This window comes from Pyxicephalus adspersus, chromosome 5 (genome assembly GCF_032062135.1).
Source record: "Pyxicephalus adspersus chromosome 5, UCB_Pads_2.0, whole genome shotgun sequence".
NCBI lineage: Eukaryota > Metazoa > Chordata > Amphibia > Anura > Pyxicephalidae > Pyxicephalus > Pyxicephalus adspersus.
The window spans coordinates 115,360,380-115,385,423 of record NC_092862.1 but is presented as its reverse complement, the minus strand read 5'-3'; the positions used below and the strand labels follow the sequence as shown (position 1 = coordinate 115,385,423).

The following is a 25,044-nucleotide window of genomic DNA, read 5'->3' as shown; positions in this document are numbered from 1 at the left end:
ATGTTGGATGCAGGAGGCGAAGGATGAATTTGACAAGGATGGAGAGAACATGCTGATTGTGCTATAAATGAATAAATATTTGTGTGTTTAATGTAAAACTTTACCTTTGCTGGGTTCTCCTATTTTCCTTACCAACATGCTAACAAAATATTTTTAAATAACACTTTCATTACATACCTTATATACCTTATATACCTTTAGAGCTATTTCAGATATTATTAATATTATTAGCTAGTATTTATATAACTCCAACATATTACACAGCGCTGTACAAAGTCCATTGTCATATCATTAATTGTCCATCAAAGGGGCTCAAAATCTAATGTTCTATTTTTGTTTCTGTACTCCTCTGTTCAATGGATCATTGCTAGTGAGAAGGGTCAGCAGAACACTGAACATAGCTTCCTAAAAATCCAACAGTACCCTGCCCTACACAGACAGTTCAGCCAGGGAGGAAAAGGTTAGATTATAATAGATGTCCATCTGCATCATCTCAATGGGACTTGCTGTAGCTTCAACTACACATAGGAAGCCAACTGTATGCAATGAACTCAAAAGAAATGTCAGTTCAGGACAGGAGTCTGTACAACTGTGCAAGACTAAGGGTAATGCTGGAATTCAGCTTTATTGTGTATAATGAATGGTTTGCAATTTTTTTTTTATACATCACCTTTTTGCTTGTTGCACCCACGTTTGATCTACATGCGGTAGTGAACTAATCCTCATACATCAATGCAAAGCACATAACAAGAGAATGCAGACTTGGTAGGTGAATCATACTCAAAATATGAAATATTTACAAGTGAGACCACTTTTGTTTTTAAGGAATAAATGTTTGTTGCAGCATGAATTTAAAGCAGTTCTTGCATTTATAATAATTAAAAAAAAAGAAAAAAAATAGCACAAATAATCCCACAATAAGAAAAAAATAGATAAACAAGGCTTAGGCGTCATAGGTTAAAAATGAGCCGTATAAAGTCTTTTTAAATATTTGTCAATTTGAGCTTGGACAAAATGTTCTGTCCCTAATATTAACATGTTTAGGTGTGACTAAGCCTTTAAGTACAGTGCTGGCTCTGTGTTCTAACCACCTGTTTCCTGTATGGAACCTGTGTTAAAATAAGTTGATCACCAAATATGAGCCACAAGAAAAAGGACCAATGATCAGCAACCACATGCAAATACAGGAAGTCCTTTAACAGAAAAAGACAATTACACAGTATTACAATCTGTTTCAACAACGGACAGATAAATACGGTACAATCATTGCCCTATGTTTTTATATATACAAATTTTTTCGCTTCCTTTAAATATAAATGACAGGTTTCAGATAAAGTTTTAACATTGCAGATTTTACTGGCAGCCTACTTGTTACATGTTGCTGCACAGGAAGCGGTCACAGATAATGCTAATGTGCTGTTTACAAGTTTTCTTGAGCCACATAGCACCAGGAGGCCCCGTGCCCACAAAGGCATGCTGCTCGTAATTTCTATAGAAAGCTAATCAAAAGCTTACCTTGATGACATTTGACACAGGGAGCGGAGGGAAGCAGATGGCATGAAGTTTAAGGCAGAATTATAACAAAGCAGGAGAAATGCCAGCACTTCAAATCTACAAAACAATAATATTAAAAAAAAAAGCAAACAACTGAATATTAGAAGTTAAACAAACAAAAAGGATGTCACAATTTACAATAGTTGTAGTACTTTTAAACAATAAACTTTTGAATTTTCATGGTGTCCAGTGTCCATTGTCTATACATAAGCCTAAATTATTTCCATGAAGAAAAAAGTCTCAACCCGACGTGTTTTGCCGACGGGCTTCCTTCGGAAATATACTGAGAGTTACATAATTTATGAAAATGGTTTCCAAATAGAGAGAATTTTGCTCCAAAAAATGTAGAGGTTTGGTGTTAACAATATCATTAGTTGTAGAAGTATTAGTCGAAGAAGTATTGTTGATAGTGAAGGAATATCTCAGATACTCAGCCTGAAATGCAGGACAAAATTTCCTAAGAGGGTGGGTAGCTTGAGCCCAGTAAACGCCTGATATATGAAATATAAGCTACAATCACTGACAAACCCCCGCTTTCTTTGCTTTCTTCCAGATATTGATTCTTTAGCTTTGGGGTCAGCACCTAAAACTTAAAACTAGGAGGGTGGCATACTATTCTTCATAAAAAAAAAAAAAAAAAAAAATACATACTTAGAAGCCAGATTTTTTGCCAAAAGTATAACTATATAGAACCTCTGTAACAGAAGGCCATTTATGTCAGTGACTGCCCTGTAGTGTCCACAGCCTTAAACGCCATGATTAGAGAGCCCGCACATACCTGGTCTCAGATCCTCACACAGACACACTGAGTAAAAAAGCCTGAGCTCTGCCAGCAGCTGTAGAGAGGGTTCCTTGTTCTTTATGGGGAGCAGGAGTGCCTGACTGTGCAGGAGGTTTAGCTGTGGAAGACTTATACCTCTGCAATCCTCAATATCCCTGCACCATCTCTGACAAAGCAGTGATACCTCTTCAGAGATATCACTGCTTCCACAAGGAATTTGGGCTTTGAATGATTCCCAAAGTAAAATTGCAGGGCTTTAAAATGCTTTTTAATTTGATGCAGCAGAAAAGTATGAAGTGGATTTAAACTGAGAATTGGTCTTTAATATAGCTGTAATACAGGATGAAAATAATGAATAATTAAGGTGCAGCATTGCGTTATAATAGAGCTGTAAATCTATACTTCCTTATTGAGATTAAGCACGCAAATGGAGGAGGTTTACCCATACAGTGGCTGACAGGAGATGAATTGCTTTTGTTGTCTGAAGTGTTTTGCTTCTAAAATAATCACAGATAAATGCAGATTTAAATTACCTTTGATAACTGTTCTGCTACAATGTGCTGACAGGGATGTGAAATTGCAAAGCTGTTCCAGGCCAAATTCAAAGACATTATTTACTGTTCGCTGCACACACAGACCATACTAGTGATAAGCAAAATCTATTTCACCGATCATGATCATACTATATTGTTTAAAATAGAAAGGATTCAAATATCACCTTTCCTAGAGAATATAAAATCTAGAGACAACTGGATATCACCACAAAAACATGTTTACTGAACACTGCTGAATTTCAGGCAAATATTTCAAAATGTACAGCGGAAGTAAACTTTTACCTGCCAAACAATTAGTAATGGCTTGTTCTAAGTGAGCTTCCAGGGTGGGTACTGCTTTCTACACTACATATAAGTTTTCATCCATGGGCACCCATACAGGGGCAGTAGAAAATGGTTCAATACCTCAACACATCTGTGAAATGTTCATGAAGAACCTGCACAGCAGTTGGGGTTGACCAGACAGCCGGCAAGGTTCCAGCCACCGGTAGCCTGGTCTAAATTTTCACCCAGATGCAGGTACTTGGCCAGACAGCACAGGTCTGAAACTGGTCTGTGAATGACACAATAATGACACTCATCACAATGATAAGAATATTATCCTCCGCTTCCTATTTTGATGTTCCCCAGGGGCAGTTCTGCCTTCTCTCTGACTGTGCAGAGGATTCAAGGTGACTGCCATGAACATTGTGAAGCGCATTGATAAGTTTTTTCAACTCACGTGTTGACATGCATTTTGATGAGTTTTCATTTTTTGTAACGGGTGTAGAAAAGAACAATGAACAGGTGAATCCAGCCCTAATATATGGTGTTCCTATTTGTGGTATTCCAGTCTGTATTACAAATAAGTGATCCCAATTTGATTCTCAGACTTACTACTATTTACTAATCTCAGATTTATTTCATTAAGTTAGGAATATACTGGTGATTAATTGATTAACTTGGTTGCTGAGAGATTTGTTTGTTGAAATGTATATGATTGGAATCACAAGGACTTTATTGTGCTGCAAATAAGCTAAATGCCAACAAGTTGTTAGATTAGCAAAGAGGTTTGAATTGCTCAGAAAGTACTTGCTACACAATCCAAGTTCAAGGAGGGGGAGGTTACCATCAAAATAGAATGGGAACCACAATCTCCACCAAACAGGTTTTTGCAAAACAAACGCAACCAAAACATTCAGAATAATATACAATGCAACAAACACATAGGTAGAAAATATAGCTGCCCGACTGATACCTGTTCTGAGCTGTTAACATCTCTCTTTGGGGATGAGGCCCACTGTATACAACCCTGGATAGTCCGTGCTGTGACAGAGCTCCTTCTGTTAATGCCATTGATCCAATGCTGGATGGCTAGAGATAAAAACAAGAAATAGTTACATGTTCAACTTTACAGTAGACTTAACAGAGCTTTTCTTGAAATTATATTACGCAGAAGATCAACTTTTAGGTCACTTAAGGTCTTTTCGTTTCAGTGACATTTCCAAAAGACATTGATAAAACGTAATAATGTAAAATATAAAAGGACTCCAAATAACTTGGGACTCCTCTTAAGAAGGCTAAAGATTAATGACCTGCCAAGACATAAGACGCCACCAAGGGATTATGGCGATTATGCTGTTCTGTTGGTATATGGTATTTCATGCGTTAACATATGCTCTGTGTTCAGGCAGCCCATTATATTCAATAGTCTGCCAATGCATTGTAGGCTGGTGAAGTGGTGATGGAACAGACCAGCACTTTATAAACTTTACTGCATTGAAACAGTTTGAAACCATACTTAGAATTTGCTCCAGCATAATTAGTTTCTGCCATCTCTTTTATTTACTTCTCAACAGTGAAGTTATTTTCACTGTTGTAAAATATAAAGAAGTGTTTAAACAGATTGTAAAAATGTATTTAAAAATATTTTCAATGTTGTTAATTTGGATTTCTATATCTAAGCAGTGTTCTTCTCAGTCCTTTTAGCTTGGTGAACCACCTGGCACTTTTTGGGTGGTTACTGAAGAGTTGGGTCACAATACAGGGGCTACAACCCAATTCAGGGTTTAACACTGCTGTATCCTTTTCATATGTTCTTAATAATCCATCAACTAATAGTTAGTCCATTTGTTTTGGGATTGGAATTCCGTCTCTTTTTATGGTATGTTAGGTACCCTTCTATTTCTTAAAAATCAATAAACATATTGAAATAAAAAAAAAATATTCAGTTCAAATATTCTGAATTTGAGTTACATAAGAAACCTCAATGTAGTGGCCAGCTTAGTAATATATTTCTGCGAGCAATGTGTAGAGGGGCTGGAGTTTTAATAAACTGTTTTGAAAGCTCTTTATTCCCATTTAATTAAAGCCTGCTAAAAAGTCCAGTGACACTTTCCTCTTCCATCAAAACTGACCGATTTACCAGCAATCTGGGCTAATATCCACCATTAGTTCACCCCACATGCCCACATAAGCTGCTTATTCTCTAGCTACTTTGATCAGAATGTCTTCCAACTATATTTAGTAAGAAAATTTCCACTCTAAGTAAATCTTTCAAGAAAATTCAGGGCTGCCACATTAGTCGCTTTGGAGGTTTAATGGATGTTTTAAGGAGTGGATGACCCTTTAGTCTGATCCATGCTTAGGTTCACCGAGCAGCAGGACAGTCAGGAAATAACCAGTGCATCTATGTACCATTGTCTCCTCTAATCTAGACCTAAGTGATCAACAAATAATGAAGCTGAAGAACGGATGGTACAGCATAGAAAAAGATCTGTACACCTGTTACAATAACAACACTGATTAATAAAATACCTTTCTGCTTCTGTATACTAGGCTTCTTCATAATAACAGATGACAATTTACCTCTGACATATCAAACTGATGTTTGAGAAGCATGCATGTTATTTTTCACCAATGCAAAGCATATTTAAACTAATTAAGGAACTGGTACACTTAATATTAAAGTATTAAAGCAACTCTGCAAGCTCAGCACGGTGTACATTCTCAGTATGCTTTGGGTTTTGGGATGAATTATTTTCATTGGCATTCATAGTAGTAACACCACCCTGATCTGATCAATCAACAGCTGAAAATTTTGAGGCTAGCAGAAAAAAGGTGAAAGAGTCAGCAGCAAAGAATACGGAGAGATTGCTAGCATTGCAATGCTGGATTGGGTGGTTTGGCAGGTAAGGCTACGTACACGTTAGATTTTTGTCATTGGAAAGGATTTTTTCCAACAACAATAGACTGAAAGATACATGAATGGGTGCTGCACATATAGCACCGTTCTGCTCCATGGAGAGGGGAGAAATATGGAGCAGCAACCCGCTGCTCTCTCTCTCTTTTACTTGTATCAAGATCGTTTGTGGATCCGCCAGGACAGATCCATGAACGATGTCAGACGAGCGATGTGCACGTCAGATTCTTGTCCGATATGAGCCCTGGAACGATAATCATCTGACGTGTGTACATAGCCCAAGTGTGCTGTACCCAAACCACCATGACTCATAGTTCTCGTCAACTTTTAAGGGAGTTCTTTTTCCTACAGTTAAAAAGCTGTGTCCCTCAACAGACAAAGTGGCATCAAGTAATCCCATTCAATTTAAAGTAAAAATTAGAGTATAAGCATGCAAAACGAAGCATACACATAGCAAGAGCTATTGTTGACATCAGAAAGCTGAAGGAAAGATGGTGGAGTGGGACCAGGGAGTAACAGGAGATGGATATAAAAAAAAGTGTGGAACTCCCTGAGTGTGGAAAGTAATTTCCAGCAGGGATCAGGGATGTTGCAGTGAAACTTATGCACTCTAAACTATAAATATACTTTGGCAGCCATATTTTTTTTTTAAAGATATGAAGGTTCGACTTTTGCTCCTTTCTTCTAGTTGACAACATAAAAACTCTGTACAGCCAAAATTTTGTAAAATCATTGCAGGGAAATACAGTCCATAGAAGAAAAATCCACAAACTATTACAAATTATTTATTGCTATGATATATTGGCAGTTTATATATCAGTAAAAAATTACTGATGAAGATTGCCCCAAACATTCCTCAAGACACAGAAATTAACCCTGCACAAGCATGACTAAAACAAAAACACGCATTTTAGATGGAGATTTTCACTAATAATGGGTCATGATGGATAAGGCCAAAAAAAATTACCCTTTACCGTCTTCAGCATCCATAACTAATGCCAACCACAAGCGATGAGAAAGCATTCTTTCAATATATATTATATAGCAGCTGCTTCAGGATAAAAAGATGAAAAAAAATAAACATAGTAGACATCAGAATTGACTTACCTCGTGAAACACGGATGGCTTTGATAAGGATGGAATTGTAAAAGACAAAATCTTGCTGTGTCCCTGATCATCCATAATTTCCTACAAATACACAGTACAATCTTATAATCACTGCCACAAACTTTATATACTAGATAGCTTCATTAGCAAAGGATCCTAATATGAAACCTAAAAATGTTTAACAACTAAAATACAACCATTTCACCTAAAAATGTACAAGTATGTATGCATGTACAAAAAAAATAATTAGGATTTACATGAAACTAGATGTTCTGATATGAATCTCCTGTGAATACAAGAGGGAGAAGCATAATACTAAATCCCTGTACACATTTTAGATTTGTTCTGCAGTTGTAACACTATATTTCTATTATTTCTATTATCCAGGTGGGACAATACTGTTATTCCATTGATACAGTACAGCAATGAGATTTGTTACTGGCAGGAAAAATTATGGTAGGAAAAAGCCATAAAAAAACAAAACAAATGGAGCTACCACATTTACCAGTTTAACTGCGATATATTACACCTTTGTCCTTGGGTCTAGATACTATACATTCAGCTATGTTAAACTAGAATGTCGGCTTATGGTAGAGGAAGAATGTGCGCAGTACAGGGCCCCACACTGCTGGAAGTCTATCTCAAAGACAGACAATCGCATTCTGGACCTGGCCTGTAGCTGGTGCGCCTTCCCACATTCCAATAATCGTTTGGTGTCCATGATCTGCCCATTTTCAGAGGCTTGCAGCCACATTAGGCATCTGTCATTCCATGTTTAAAAGCTACAATGGACAAGTACTGGATCACAAAAAGTAGACAAGCATTTACATTGTCTATGAACAAAAATGGTCAAAAATCCCACAAAGTTCCTTAGTACAGGAGAAAAAAAAATGTTTGCTTGAGGGTTTAGGTGCTTAAAAAAAAACATTGAATCCTTAATGTCTAACTGGGGAAACTAAGTTATATATCAGTGTTAGAATTATAGGAAAAGGATGCATAAAACAGTGAGTGAGTGTGAGTGTGTAACACACGCCAGCAAATTACATCATTCGTTTCTCTGACTCAAATTGCATTCCGCCAACACAGAATGCACAAAGCTGACGTGTAGACACACAATGCAGCCCTGCGGGGAACCCCAGTCATTATCACAGCATATACTTGTAGCACACCATTCCTATACCTCCCCCAAAAGACACACCTCCTAATACAAGATCCAACAATGGCATCAATAATTATGTTCATTACTGCTTCAAAGCGTGAACTAGAACGCCTCCTCCAGTAGTTCTGGTCTAATAGAGGCCTTATATGGAACCATATAAAATAACAGCACACACCCTTCATTAAGAAGCACATTACAATGGGGATTATGTGTATCTGCTTCACAGCAAGCAAATGGAAGCTATGATTCTAACCTGTACTGCAAAATCTGATAGGGCACGTTTGCATGCATCAGATTTTGTTCAACAGTGCAACATCGAAATGTGGAACTAAAAGGAATTTTAAGGCTTTCAAAGTGATGAATTTTTAAATGGATAGGTTGCCTTCCAAAGCAGGTAAAGGATAAGCTTAAAGTTGCTTTTTAAATCACGTCTCCCGATAACCCTTTTAGGGGTACATCTGACACCCAACATGTCAACGGCCTCCAGTGTAAACTGCTTGTGAAATTAACTCTAGTGTTGAAAGTGGAGCTCATTTTCATATGACAATTTTGGACTACATTGCATTAATTCATTCCATCTTGTTAAATGTTCCACTGCCAAGTACACAATCTACCGCTTCTCTTCTCTAAATTATAATTCTGGTTTCCTGTCTTGATTGCTGTTAAATACAAACCTGAAGTTTCAGACACTGCAGGCAATGAAGTTGCGGGTGGCTGTGTGCAGTAAACCAGGGGGATTCCCCACCTACTAACTAGGAAGGAAGACATGGCAGGAGGGCCAGATTATTCAATGGCTACCTCCAAAGGTTACCTTCCCGCCCAAAAATCCTTACTTCTGCCAAATAATGAGTAATGCAATTCAATTTTAGGAAGGTGAATGGAGCTTACAGAGGAAAACTCCAATTGAAAGGGCCAGAAAGAATACCAGAAGCAATTCAACTGACCAAGACTTGCCATCATTTATATAGTCCTGGAGGGAAAATCCTTGCAATCAAGAATACCATACTTTCATTTTATTTTCTTACACAAAAAGCTGTAAATATGAAGCCACTGCATGCAAGGCCAGCAATATAACTCTCACCAACTGGACTAAGAGTTACAAAGCCAAATGCCAGTTTCTGCATCGAACAGCTGCCGGATACGTTGAATGGTTTTCCAATTCAAGACAGAGCTATTAACTGGCAAAATACTTTATTAAAAGGTAAAAAAGCCCGCTGATCAATAAGGTTGATGTACTCCTCCTCCCCCTCACTTGTCCAGACTACGTCTTTGATTTCACGGTTCTTTTAGACTATGATGCCCAGGTATCCTCACCCTCTGTTGGCCCTTCCCTAGCTCCCCAACCAACCTTCCTGTATTATTATTGTTTTATATTGTTTCTAACTATGATCCTTATTGCATGTACAATTGCTCTATTTTCATATTGTTCTTTCTTATGACTGTACTTTGCAATTTACCTTTTGAAATGCAAATAAATATAGATTCGCCTATAAAAGGTGAAAATAGAAAATGCATTGTACATCTATGCTCCTCTACCATCCCAAATGCTGGCTATACACATGGCAATTGTTAGAGATTCCAATGACCTTTTAATGACATACATGATACCCATAGTGTTATTTGTTTACCAGCTCTGAATGGCCAAGTCATCAAAATTGTGCTGGAATACAATCAAATCTCCGGTCTGAAGGTCATTTCTTAATTTTTTCTATATCCGATAATGTTCTGTAGTTGAAGCTGATGGAAAATTATAAAATGTGCCAACAGCCAAATTACACACACACACACACTTTTCTTTCTGTACATATTGCATATTAGGTGTAATTCATGCTATACCAGCATTTCCTACACTGATCTATGGGAATCACTAGCAATATATACATTTTCAATCAGGTGTGGAACATGGACAGAGGGCAGTAACTGATACCAACCCATGAATAAACAAACTAAAACCTAAAAAGGGATACCTTGGGCATTAGATTTTACTTTGTATGTATCTTCTAGCATACCCTCCTAAGCTGCTCTATCCAAGGAACTTACACCACATTTATGTTTTCGATATCATTACTATTTTTTAGAATAAAACAGAAAATACGAAATTGAAAGATAACTACACATGTTTGCACATCAGTGCTACTTTAGAGCAAGTCAAACTTGGCTTTTTATATTTTCAGGGCTATTTTATACAAATATTTGTTAGATCTCTTACTTGTAGCTCATATATGGTTAAATGAGCAAAATATTATTTTTTTTATTATTTGATGTGTTCCAGAACACACTGCTGGAAGAAACTTTTACAACTGGGAGCTGTGGAACTAGGCTGATGGATAAGTAAAGGACTTGTTTGTTTTTTGCCTATGTAAAGCAGATCTCACACTAGCTAAGCCATGCTTATTGCCAAAACCACATGGTTTCATTAAAAATAACTCTAAAATAATTTTTATTTCTTTTCAACTAGTTCTGAGATTTACATAGTCGTCACGCAGCACAGCCTCATCTGGCAGGGAAATAGACCTGATTTCCTCTGCTGCAGTTAGGTAACACTTTCAGGTCTTGCCCCTCCCTTGGCTTATGATTGAACAGTGAAGCAGCAGACTGATGAGGTCATCTGTTATTTTGCCGTCTCTGCAAATCAGAATGCTCCTGGTTAGCACATGAGCACTGCAGAACAAAATGACTGGCTGCTGCTTCCCCCTCCCAGTCTGAGCTTTATTGTGTAGGGCATTGCAATAGACTGTTGCCAAATCAAAAGTCACACGTACACTGCTTCCTTTAAATGACTTAAAAAAACTGAGAAACTCCCAACTGGCTACTAGACTGGGCGGATCAGCTTTAGAAAGATGCTTTATTTTATCCACCTTCTGAACTAAAAGCTAATATATGACATCAATACACAATCCAGGTTTGGTTTAGTCTTAGTCCTAACACAGCAGTTTTGCCAGAAAATATTAAACACCAGAAAATCTTAATAAAAATATAGCTCTCAACAAACCACATGGGGATTAATCAGGACCATGGGCACCTTCTGTGCACTATGTCTAAAATGCTTAACATCTAAATCCCAGCATCCATACTAGACGAGTCTCAAGCAGCAAGCAAAACTATCACCCCTAGGCAGGAGAGACAGAATAAATGTCCTCTAAGGGAGGACATGAATACTGTCACATTTACTTAAGTAAAATACATATCATACAAAACAGTGCATTGGCTGCCTGTGTGCTGCTCTAATTTTTGCCAAGTGTTCACATATATTCATTTAAAAAATATACCTTATATAGAAGACATTTTTTTTTCCTTTAGGCCTTATTATTCTATCAAAAATTCTCTGGCCACAAATGATTTTATATGTAGTTTACAGAGCTGCAGGGTGCTCACTTTACAACACACCGAACCCCTAAAGGCCTATCTAGAGAAGCCCATAAAGACCGCTTCAGATGCATTCAGCTAACACTCAGGATCAGTTTGAGTAGTTATATTTTTTTCAAGCCTTATTTGATGTTCATATAGTTGACGCTCCAAATAGGGCCATAATACACATCTTGTTCTCGCATGATATCAATGTTTAAAACATTTTTGTATTTATAAGTCTATTGATAGTTTGTTTATCTTATGCCATTGTACGCGGTTTAAAATGCCTAATAAAATTTTTTTATCATTTTTGAGACCATTCTGGTTGCCAACAGATTGATTCCAGATGAATCTGAGCAGTATTTCACTTCCTAATCTACATCAAGTTGTATCAGCATTGCTGTACATTCTTTTGTTTTAAAAATAAAACAAGGTAATTTACCTAACAAAGTAATATAAATTCTAAGCACATAAATTAAGAATTTCCAACACTGTTGCAAAAATCAACTGAAATTGCAGCTGTTTAAGTCATCACTAAGGGCCCATTCACACCCCTTCATACATGCAAACACACACTATGCAAGCATGCAAATACATTGGAGGGAGTCAGTTCTCTTGTATATACTGACCAGATTGTAGATGCTCAGAAGCAGAGCCTCGATACATCCACTGCTCTGCAGATCTCTGCTGGTGGACACAGACAGGTAGCACCATATCAGCTCTGGAAGGAATTGAAGCGTGAATGTCCTCAGGTGCTTTTCTCTGCTTCTGTAGAACTCAAAGAGTTGGTGGCAGACTGGCTCCAACAACTGTCATCAGAAGAACATCAGACATCTCGCATTAGGAAATTTAACATGATTACTGACTGGTACAAATGAAACCAAAGTTATACAATATAGCCTATTCACACTGATGTGCATGCAGTACTGCCTTCTTTTTATGTGCCATCTAGGTGGACCTTCACTAAAATGTAAAAACCTTACTTTGTTTTTGGTATTATTGTCTGGGGAGAATTGAAAAACTAAACATTTGGCTGGTGTTGGCTGTTTTTTCTTGCATTTCACTTTTATTTTAATAAATAAAGTGCTGAAAGACTTATCTGGGAAAAATGCTGTTTTAGGTACCTTTCATTGCAACCACAAGGAATCTGGCATTGGGTCATCTAAACTTTGCTGAAAGGGTAGGATTACAGCTGCATTTGACTAACGTTTTAATAAATGGTAGTTGTAATCCAATTTACTTGCATTTGGTCACATGAAGTCTTGATTGGAAGCAGAATTTCCTCCAGAAAGTAAAGAATTTAGTATGTCCTCTATATCTATCCATCACACAAGATTTGTAGGTAACAACAATGTGTTAAAGCAGAGCTCAGCACTTAGTCCTGAAAGCCCTTTAATACAGGTCAGTAGAGTATTTTCAGCACAATATAATGTAACATGAATAATTCACACATCCTGCTATTGATTCAAATCAATATTATGAAAACAATATGCACAATACACTGCATCAAAATAGCAAAAAAAGAATTAACAATAACATTGAAAAATTAAAAAAAACGTCCTTTAACTGCCTTCTAGGATACAAACCAAAAGTGAAACATTCCGGCCTGTCTAAGAGCAGACCAGTTCCTTTTTTTCTGAACGAGATCTGTTCAATAAAGGCATATTTTAAGGAAGTGACAGCCAGAAACAAAAGATTACATTTGTATTTCTACATACAGTCCTCAAAGTGAGAAATGGGACACCGCAGTTTTCTCTTCTTCAAAAATCTTTTCTAAAACGTGTAGTGGAATTATGGTGTTTACACATTTTAGACACAAACTGTGGTTGGTGTGAGATTTTGTTTTAAAAAGTAAAATATTAAACTTTTTTTTTTTTTTTTTTTTAAATGACATGACACACTACAGCAATTTCAAGGTAACCCAGCCACTGCCATAGAAGGCAACAAACCAAGGTTAAAACTATGAACATTTTCCATTTACCATAAGTGTTACCACTCTGTGATGAAAAGCACTACAGACTTAAATTATATCAAGCTCTGAAGGCAGGCTTTTTCACATAAACCGTTAGTTTCTGATGCATGTAAAATCTCAATAAAAGCTGGCTGAGTGGGTTGCTAAGCTGCAGCATAGATTTAAAGTACTGTTTCCACCTACACTACCTTCAAGAAAACAAACATTTCTTAACTCAGCAGTTTGCTTCCTTTGCCTTCTTCTAATCGATGGATTAAACTTGCGGTTTTACTTAAAACCATACTTCGAAATATATTATGTGATGAGCATTATGCAGATCTTCAGTAACTCTTCACCCATCCAAAAAAACTGCAGCTCAGGGCTCATGCACAAAACCAACAGGGGCTGGCATTATGAAGTGGTTTTCTGTGCCCATTCACTCTTCATTTCATACACAACAGAAGCAAGCAGCTAAAACTGGCCATACACTATGGCATGTTCATATTCAGCTAAATACCCGATATTTCCCAGATAACAATCATTCACATGGATTAACACCGTGCATCTTACAAGATATGGTTTATTATAAATGGGCCTAATTTTGCTGTTCAAATTAAGGCCAATTGCATAATCAACCCAAACCTCCAACCTCTGAGCAATTTACCCTGCCTGTATGGTTTGGCTTTTCTTTGCCTCTCCCTGCACATTCATCTCCTGATCTAGAGAGGATGTATTACTGGTGCTCTTTAAAACCACAGTCTGCACTCAAGAGTGACTATTTTCAGCTGTAATAAAGTGTTGCCATTCTCTGAAGCATTCTCTTTTAAGTCCAGGGTGAGAGGTGAGCTTATGATTGCCTTGGCATTTTTTAACTCAGGAGAGGATGAGTGCTGGATCACAGCGAGTGTGAATATTCAAGAGACAGCACTTCAGAGATAGTTTTATTTTTATTATTTTATTGTTATTTTTTTTTTGAGCTGCTGGGGACCCCATCCTTTTATTTTGTGATCCAAGCTGGACTTTGGCTTTAAAGGCATAAATTTGGGTTGGTAAAGCACGCAATCTAGATGTTTACAGCACAACCCTTACAAGAACTCTACCTTACCTGGTTGTCACTTCATTGTAAACCATGCGACCTACCAAAATCAGTTTAGGTTCAGAAGTAATTGAAGTAGTAAAAAACAAGTTAAAGTTTAGCAATTATGTAAAAATCAAATGCACCTCCAATCCATGGCCAAAATCGTAACAGCAATTCATTGGTTGGTCCCCTTGTTTCTGCATGGAAACTGCACATAATAAACTTAGATTTGACATGTTCCTTACCTCGCTCTGAGGCTCCTGAATCACTTCATATAACGCAGATACCAAAGACGTCTTTTCCTTCAAACTGGCAGCATAACTTGTAATGGAAGCCTCGGGTAGAATCTAAAAACAAAACATCTTCTTTACAAACATTAATCAGAGGTCCATCTCCCCTTCTAGCAGTATTCTGAGTACTGTATGGAAAAGGCTTTTAGTCTTCAAGTATTAGCACAAGCTGTATGCTAAATTCAAGCTTATTCAGGCTAAGCAATCACATCATTAACCAACACATGATTATTAGCTGCATGTACATTTTAGACATCTGCATGAAAAAAGCACAAGGTTATATAATAAAAATGTTAACTTTAAGGGAACACGATTGTCTAAGGTCAGTTTCTTAATAAGTCACAGCAACACATTTACAGTCCTCCCCCCATTACATACAAATGCTAGCTAGAGGCATTGAGCCAAATACAAATTTATTTTTGTCTTTAATCACTATGCTCATTTCTAAAGCTAAACAAATGTACTGCTGAAGCTTTCCATTTCTCAAATGCCAGTAACATTACCACAATGAATGTAAAAATTAGAAATGTTCTGCCTGTCAGTTTATAGCTGGTAAATTTTGCAGAAAAATGCAGCAAAAAAAAAAAAAATAAATAATAATGTTATTATTTTTGCCCTCACACAAAAATTTTTCATGTGGGGGGGAATTAAAGCTATGAATCACACAAGGTGAGAACGCTGAAGGCTGACAGCACAACGAGAACCAAACAAACGGTTTTCAAGCTCTTAAAAACAAATAAAACCTCAGCAACAAGAATATAAAAAGATTATGATACTTTTACTCAGATATATAAGTTAATAATTACCTTGAATTCTGATAACCATTCCTCAACAACTCCTCTTTCTGTGGACATCTTCCCACATCTAGCAGCTTACAACTGACCTCCTAAAAGAAAATAAGAGACATAAGGGGATTGCCGGGTACTTTGTATTAGGTAGTACAATTAGCAGTGCTCAACCCGGAAATTTTTTTAAGCTGGGTGGGAAGAAAATATAGGCGGGTGTCAGCCCCTGTATTGTGACACTTCAGTAAGCTCCCAAAAAAAGCCAGGTGGTTGCTGAAAAGTGCTGGGTGGTGCGCCCAGCTAAAAGGGGCTGGGGAAAACACCGATTTAGAAATCTCTTTGTATATTATGTTTGGAAATCACAAGCTAATCCAATTTTTTAGGGTTTTTTTCCCACAAAGATAACAAGCGAATCTTTTTTCTATGTGCACAATGCCAATTTCACAATGAAAAAAAACCCAACCAGTTCCAACACCCATCCAAAAGCATTGCTACCAATAGTTCCAGGGTGAATTGAGTACTGTGTGCTTCTGCATCCATCCCCCATGTATCTAGAGGAACTGGATGAATCTCTGCAAAAGATTCAGACCCTCAATTCATTATATTTCAGCAAAGCCTACAGATGGTCTCTAAGACATCTCCCAATTTAATTTGTTAATATTTTATTAACCAATTAAATGGCGTTCATGGTTGGGCCAATTTTGGAAAAATGCAGAGGATTTGTCAAATAACAGCAAATATTGTTGTGGCATTCTAGGCAGAAAAAAGAAAAAGCAGATAAAATTAAGGATATCAGAAAGCTTTAGCTAGGTTAAAAACAAATTGTCTACAGAAAATGCATTGGTATTTAATGAGCAATTATTTAACCTTTAAACAATTAAAGTCCAAAATACATCTGCTTTTTATACAGAAAATGGAAAAAGAGTGCCATAGATGTGAAATGATCACAATGCTTTCCAGTTGTACATTCACTTATAATTGTGAAACAAAAAATGTATTAAATAATTGATATGCACTAATTTCTTCATTACATATTTTATATTAAATGGAATGCCAACATAAACACACCACTAAAACACGGGGATAGCAGAAAATGTAATTATTAATAATAATTTATTTTATTAAATCTTAAATAATTATGTTTCCCAAATGCCTCCTTCGCACTATGCATTATGCTAATAAAACCCATTAACATGCAATAAAGTGCAGCCATTTATGTTGGGTGTGCTGGAATTGTCCCTAAACAAGGAGGGGGTGGGGACGTGCACCAGAGACTTTCTTTTATAACAAACATTTACAAACAACTATAATACCGGTATAACAGTGTATTGATTTGCCATTCAAAACAAATCACATTTTCTATGGCAAGCCATAGTGACCATTCACTACAAATAGGTCCTTAATATTTGCATGTGCCTTTAGGGATTCCCCCAAAACACTACCAAGCACCACAGAGGCAATGTATTGGAATCACAATAATTGCGTTCTTTTTTTTCAACATTTGGCATCAGTTATCCTTTGGGGCATTTGTAGGAAGCTTTTCTCATTATGTTTGCACGGTACAAACCTATAAATGCGCTATATGGCTGCTCAATAAAAGATTTTTATTTTAAGATAAAGTGAAAATGTTTTAACTGAATGAGTATTTATCAATACATTTAGACATACAAATACCAGCTACCTGTTGAATTTAGCCAACAAGCAGGGATCTCCATTACAACATTTACACAATGACAAATGCGGCATGTTTGCTATAAAATTTAAAAGGCGTATATTGTTCTCTCAAGTTTCCAAGTTTTGTGTAATTGTGTAATTAAGAACTACTACACAGACGTTAGAAACGCCTTGCACAAATGCTCCAATGCAACAAAACAACTCTACTGAAACAAGGAGATGTCAAGCTGACATATTGGTGCAGAATGAAGAAGTATGTAACATAAAAGAAAATTGAGCTCTAGGCACCTCCAACTGAACTCAGATAAACAAAGAACGCTTGTGCAACTTGTCTTCTATTGAAGAGTGTTACAGCATATAATATATATATATTTTACACGCACACACACAAGCCTGGTCACCAGTACTGAACTAGAGGTGGCCATGGTGTCAGACAACATACAGAAGAACAGCAAAAATAAATAAATAAAATAATGAGGACTCTGGCAACATATAATGACCAGTCTGTACAGTTCAGAAAACTAATGAAAAATATATCAATAAATAAAAAAATCAAATAATATTAAATAAATCAACGTAGCCTAAACTGAGTGAACGAAAAGAAAATGCTGACTGCTATTAATACACATACTATGTAGGTTTTAATTGGTGGAATGCAAACAGGACAGGGGACACAGGAGGATTTCGAGAAATAAGGTGCTGGAGGGATGACTAAAGGTAACTGCTTCACTGAACAGTAACAAATAATACGACACACCACGGACTCAAAGACATCAATTTCCTATATGCTGGGAGATCTATAAGACCATCATGTTAACAACATAAAAGGAAATAAGGGGCAACTGACTGACAAGATGTTAGCAAATGTGCAAAGTACATTTTTTCCCCTGTATTTATGTGGCAACCGTAACAGTCCCTTACTCTTATAGTCAACACGTTAGCTGGGCCCTCCGTTATGCATTGCACTCCAAGCAGGAGACACAATGATCACGTCCAGGAGATAATGGTGCCGTGATAAAGTGTATTATTAAATTGCTTAGGATTTGTGAGGCAACCAAGCATGGGGACATCATGGGTACTAAATACAGGGATAGCACTGTGGATAGAGGCCATTACTGAACATAGACCCATTATGGAGGGAGATGGAGCATGGGGACACTGGAGGAGGACCCACCTACTAGTTAATTTGCTGCAACATTTGTTCTATAATTGGTAAACTGCCTTTACAGGTAGTCCCCTGATTACATACGGGATAGGGACTGTAGGTTTTTTCTTAAGTTGAATTTGTATGTAAGTCGAACGGGTACATTATTTTATTAAATGCAATTATGACAGATGTTTGTCTCAACATATTATTAGGCAACGTGGTGTCAGTTACTGTATAAAATGCCTCAGTGTGAGTTAATCACACACAAAGCAAAAAAACTAAGCAAAAATCTTTATGGAGCCTAGACATTCATTAACTTCTTGAGCAAGCTGTGCTTTGATATGCAAAAAGTACGGTAACTGCAGAGTTTGTCTTGGTCAATAAAGAGTTACACAAGCTTGCACAAGAGCTCACCCCCCAAGATCACCCACAACCTCAGCTGTGTTTAGCAAAAGATTTCTTCTACAAGTCATGCAAACCGCTCCCTCCCCCATCAAGCCTCTGTCCTGCACAGGAGGGAGCAGGGAAGCCCCGTTTGTATCTAGGAGTCGTCCACGTGTCCAATGTCCTTAACCGGGGACGACCCACATCGGAAATAAGATGTGGCGAGCATGTGAGAATCAGCAGGACCCAGCAGTGAAGGTTCAGGAGGCTGAACAGAACTGAGCATGCTGCACAGTAAATATTTCTAAAGAGTGTAGATACACCAATTTGTGGCTCATCAAGAGTTATGAGAGGAAGTATTGAAGACCATCTAATTTCTTCCCTCTTAGCGGCCAACTATTACAGAAAGAAAAATAATGCAGCTCTAAAATCCTATGAGAATGCACACTTGTAAAGGGATGAAATGCTTTCTTGTATATTAGGCTCCCTCTGGCTGAAAGGCAAAGTGGTGAAAATACCTTTCATTTGGCATGAAATGTTGCTTTGAATGAATTTTAAATGCAACATGCAAAGATACCAGAATTTGACTTAATCTGCGTACACGCACCTAATTATTGTTGCTGGAAGTTATCTATCATTTCCAGAAACAAAGGAGTTACAGATGAGTGAATAAGCACTGTACACATAGCATCTTTCTCTTCTATTGTGAGGGGAGAACAAGCGAGCCGCACCTTGCTGTGCTCTCCTCCCTTCGCTTCTATCGAGGTCATTTATTATCGGTCACACATGGATCCGTCAGGATATATTCATGAACGACATAGGTCGACCTCTGTACACGTCAGATTCTGGCCCAGGATGAGCCTGTTTGTATCAGGCAAGAATTATCTGATGGGCGTACGTAGCCTTAGTCTTAGCTTTCCCACAATCCCCAGCAGAACTCAAACTGGGAGAAGGAGAGAAGTACAAGGAGCTAATCACTTGTGTGGCATTCAAATTTGCAGCAAAATAATTGGCAGGAGGAAACAGAGATGACCATAGTTTGCCATCCATTCCCCCATCATAATCATTCATAACATACCAGGGAAAAGGGCATGACCCATCTGGATAAAAATAAACAGAAAAGCATGGCAGGTAAAACAGCCTAAAACATGAATTTTATCTTTGTATTTAACCAATAGCCAGAAGTTCTTCTTCTAAACCTTAGTCATAATGGATCATAATCACAAGACTGACCATGAACTCTATACACTGTGAGACATTATTATTATTATTATTATTAAACAGGATTTATATAGCGCCAACATATTACGCAGCGCTGTACATTAAATAGGGATTGCAAATGACAGACTAATACAGACAGTGATACAGGAGGAGAGGACCCTACCCCGAAGAGCTTACAATCTAGTAACACCGAAGCGTTATCGTTACAATGACATTATTTCCTCACATACCCTGTGGGATTTGTTGCCATGCAGGAGAGGAGCTCGGCTGAGACAAATCATATGTACCATCTGGGAAATCTTACACAAAACCACACAAACAACTTCCTTATTTTATTCCTCAAGAGCTCACTTAGCATAAATGACACTGGAAGGGATTTAGAAAGAAAAAGCCAACCCAAACAATACAAAAAAAAGAGGAGATCTAAAAAGGTGAATATTAAGTTAACAGGTAAGCAAAGAGGTGGGATGCATGTATTAATTTACCTGCCAAAGGATTCAACTCCACCACGTCATGGTTTGGGCTACTCATCCAGGGCTTTGACCACTAGTGCAAGGATCTAGATCTATTATAAATTATCTCACTTTCAGACCAAAAAGTGTTCTAGTCTAGTCCCAAAAAAATAAAAAATTTATAATTAACAGTGCTGGTGTTACAAACATACAAATGACAAAACTTTCCTCACTTGTAATGTTCACCGAGCTTCTTCATATAATAGCCCAATTATGTTTTTTCCCCCCAGATGTTGCTTTTGTTGCTGCAATACACCTCATTCAATAGTCCTGATGTGCAAGACTGATTACTCCGATCTTTTTCATATGCTCCGCTTCCATGAAAGTTTGAACCTGGGTTACCGATACTGCACAGCAGAGTCCTTGGTTGCCTAGTGCCAACACATTCTCTTCTTAGCTAAAGCCACATTATGTACACATGTGGGTTGGGTTAATCACTTTATACTTCTAGGTAGTCTCTTCAGAATTTATTTATTCACAAGCATGTCATGCTGTCATGGCTGAACAGTCATTTGCTCCAGAGCCCGGTGACTTTAGAAAACTAAAAGCATCATCAGCACACATTTGGCTGTTCCTAATCCCTGTATGTCTTTATTATATTTGTACTACTTGTGCTTCTTCCAGCAATGTGCATTGTAGTTGCAGGTATTCTCTGTGACATCAACATTCCTGCAGAAGTTGCTAGGGGTTCTTTGAGAGGCGGATGATTGACCTGAACATTATTTCTTCCAGCCTCTCTCAACCTTAACAAAATTATGTGTTATTAAAGCAGAGCTCAATGCACAATGGGAGCATACACCATTTATTGGAACTGAACTGCTTCACCTGCCCAACCAGTTTTATTTGCAGTTCACACACCCCTTTCACATATACAACCAAGACAGAGATGCCACTATTTTGTGCTGCCTACCTACTTTCTTGACATTACTTTCTTGCAGATCTTAGCTCTGTACTATCCACCTTCCTCTAAGCAATCTCTACATTTCTCCCACCCCATTCTCAGATGCCCAAAACATGTTGGCTGCCAGCGCTGAACAACACGGTAGTACCCAATTGGCTCAAATTATACCGCTCAAACCGAGATTAGTAAACAAGCAGAATTAACAGCGAGTCACTCCCAGGACGTGACAAGAACAGCAATGCTCCAGTAGAGATAGATAGAGATAGATATATATATATATACACACACACACACCACCATCAGTGCTTATACCTTTTTCCGGACAATTCAATTCTCATAACTGGCAGACTGACAAGTGCATCAGGTATAAGCAGAGTCACGTTAAAAAGGAAAATTTATTCTGCTTATTCATGTAAAGAAATATATATATATTTGCACACATTTACTAATGACAAGGTTACATCAGTCTGATGTCAGACATTACTTTCTAATATTGCTATTCCTCTACCTGTACCCATGAAATTCTGTTCACAGACAAGATATCCTAGACTTCATACATTCAAAAAATGTCATAGGTCTTTAGGGATTTTTAAAGGACCCCGAACTAAGCACTCTTTCAGCTTAAACAAACAGTATAAAAGGCCATTTCAATATCTACAAAATAGATGGACAAGAATTACCATACATTAGGTTATGGTCCACTCTCAGTTAGCGACATGCCTATAGGCTTTGTAAAGCATGGATTAAGGTCTAATAAAAGGTAATAATTGTTTATTAATACACAGCACCTTTGAGAGACCACTTTTACAGTTATAAGGAATATACAACACACGTCCTAACATTTCTGAATCTTTAGTGTTGCATTAAAAGTCTGATATGCTTCAGATAATGTTAACTTTTTCACTTCATTAATGAAAATTTTAGGGCACCTGCCTGTTTGACTCTTGTTAATTTGTAAAGTATTTACCCTGGACATATATTCAGATCATAAAAAGTCATAATCAAAGTAACTCCAGCCTAATTGATACGGTCATTTAGCACTACATTTTTGCTATGGCTATGCAGCATCGGTTTCCTAATTACTTGCAGCAAGCTGTCTATCTGTGGGGTTAAATCAGAACCTTTTAATATTATTTGCATCCTGTTTAAAATCATCAGGTTTAGACGAGAAGCTAGATTTCCAATGAGTATTTTCATGTCATGCACCTGGGATGAACCACTGGGAACAGACCCAAAGCGAAGGGAAAGCTTGAATTTCCAAGTGTGAACAGCTGAATTCTAACAGTGCGATTATCCCAGCTGAACTTGAAGCTTATAAGAGCCATCCTATTACTCAAATACCAAGCATTTATCTGCCTGCCGTTGTTTCTTTACAAAACAAGGATTTAGATTTTGGATAAGTATAAATTAGGTTTTGATTGATGATTGCATTTAGGATAGAATGCAATATATGTATATCTATTTCCCCCAAAACACGTGTACCTTTTTTCTCGTTCTGCGGACAGTCAGAATATTCACAAAGCAGCGGGCTCCTAAAGTGAGATAATTGGACAGCCATCAACATTATATAAAAGGTCTCTGGCAAGTTGGGACTCATAAGGTCTGGGTACTGGCAAAGAACAATGATGCAGGTTTTATTCCACCCAGTTGTAGAACAAGTGTTTTTATCGGAAATAGGCACCTGCAGGAACTGTACAGGTCACCTGGGTCCTAGGATGTGTATAGCGTTGGTGTAACACAAACACAATCTTTACACAACTCTTTTTAAATTTGCTGTCATCAGTATTATTGAACATAAATCTTGGCAAGCTGAAACAGGCAAATATCATCAAGTCCCTAAAAGCTGTTACAAATACATAATAAAAGCTCTCAGAGGTTCAACTTAATAGGAGACTTACAACACATCTCCCGAAATCCACTGCATGTATGCCTACCAAAACCACAGCTGTTAATAAAAAACAAACTCATCTAAACATATTATATGGTAAATTTTCCAACCAGTCTTTTACTACTGGTTTTATGAGCATCGTTGTGTATACCCAAGCTATACCTCACTTTACAAGGCCATTCAAATAAAAAGTCTGGAAGTACACTATAAACTATTCTGGTGTGTTTGTTTAGCTCATTCTAAAAGGTTCCGCCAATGAAAGCAAAAATATATTGATATTAAAAGTACACAGGTAGACTAACATTAGTTTTTGAAATTCGTGCTGCAATACCAAGCAAATCTGCAACAATAATATTCTACCTCTGCCTTTATTTTCCCTTTTAGGCCATGTTCACACTGGCCAGGAGATTCTGGTGTATTTACCACTTCCCTGTGCCAGGAAACCTCTGAAGAAACCCAAATGCGGCTTCACCCGGCAAGAACCTCTAAAAAGGATGACAGGGAGAGGTACTAATACTGTTCACTGCCAACAGCTGTCAAATGTGCAGGCGCTGGTTCTTTAATAACCAGCAATGTAGAATGAGTGGCCCAGCAGCTGGCAAGGTGCCAGTCGCTGGAAGCAGTGCAGGACTGATTGATTCCAAAGGTGTGAACCTGCCCGCACTGTGAGAGCTAACAGGCCCATACCAATGTAACCACAGCTCTGTTTACATGCAACTGGTGCGCATCTGCACCCTAACTGCAGGCAAGGACAAATAAACTTCTTTTGAAATCTATTTATTAGGCTCAGTACACAAATCACGAAAAAGGATCTTTATTTTAGAAACATGTTAAATGTGTGTAATTTTTAATTTTAGCCACTTTATTTCACCAAATAAGCGCCGCAAGCATTGAGATACTACGTTTCTTTATGTTAAACAATAATTTAAAAATAATTATTAAAAATATATTTTTAGTGCCCTAGCTAGGGACCAGAACATTTTAGATATAAATCTCAGCTAGAGTGATGCAGTGCAGAATAAATACTTTCAGAACAGCTGTGTACTGAAAGGCCATATTACTAAAACCAATTCACTTTCTGACAAAAGCCAGCCAATAATACACAGGAAGTGCGAAACATCTCATATTGCGTCTGTTGTGATGGAAACCATCAAAATTTCTATAAACTATTCAGACACAAGCCTTTCCTTGCATCATAAAGGCCGTGCCTCCAAATTGTGCAAAGCTTTATAGTTTGTATGCAGAAAGCACTTTCACAATAGAGATTGCTTTACTTAAAAATATCTTTAAAAAACTGCCTAGAACAGGAAAAAAACAAAAAAAAAAAAAAAAAAAAAAAAAAAAAAAAGATAGCCTTTCTGTAGAGGTAATATAATTATATATACCCATTCAGCAATGCTGTCTTAGAACAACATTTAGGCAATATATACAGATAGACTCTAAAACTGTATTTTTTTAATACTTTGATTAGAGTTACTGTACAACTGTAGATACATTGTGTACATTTTATTCTGTAACCTCTCCATTGT

General features: G+C 37.4%; 1 protein-coding gene and 1 long non-coding RNA gene across 7 annotated transcripts in view; both read right to left on the bottom strand.

Moving 5' to 3' along the window:
• Nucleotides 1-25,044, bottom strand: part of LOC140331478 (uncharacterized) — a 276,876-nt gene that overhangs the window by 23,837 nt on the left and 227,995 nt on the right. The gene's annotated exons all lie outside the window — the stretch shown is intronic.
• The window catches only part of HYCC1 (hyccin PI4KA lipid kinase complex subunit 1), a 60,697-nt gene that overhangs the window by 23,837 nt on the left and 11,816 nt on the right, over nucleotides 1-25,044 (bottom strand). For 5 of the 6 annotated variants that reach the window (XR_011920938.1, XM_072412527.1, XM_072412528.1 and 2 more), the window contains 6 exons: nucleotides 15,810-15,889; nucleotides 14,959-15,060; nucleotides 12,314-12,493; nucleotides 7,178-7,258; nucleotides 4,127-4,242; nucleotides 1,516-1,611 (listed from right to left, as the gene is read on the bottom strand). Coding sequence is in view for 5 of the 6 variants with exons in the window: in XM_072412527.1 (XP_072268628.1) it covers nucleotides 1,516-1,611; nucleotides 4,127-4,242; nucleotides 7,178-7,258; nucleotides 12,314-12,493; nucleotides 14,959-15,060; nucleotides 15,810-15,857 (623 nt within the window). In the remaining variant the exon portion in view is untranslated. Of the gene's footprint in view, nucleotides 1-1,515; nucleotides 1,612-4,126; nucleotides 4,243-7,177; nucleotides 7,259-12,313; nucleotides 12,494-14,958; nucleotides 15,061-15,809; nucleotides 15,890-20,699; nucleotides 20,855-25,044 lie in introns of those variants that run through there. The other variant, XM_072412526.1, reaches the window with a different exon arrangement.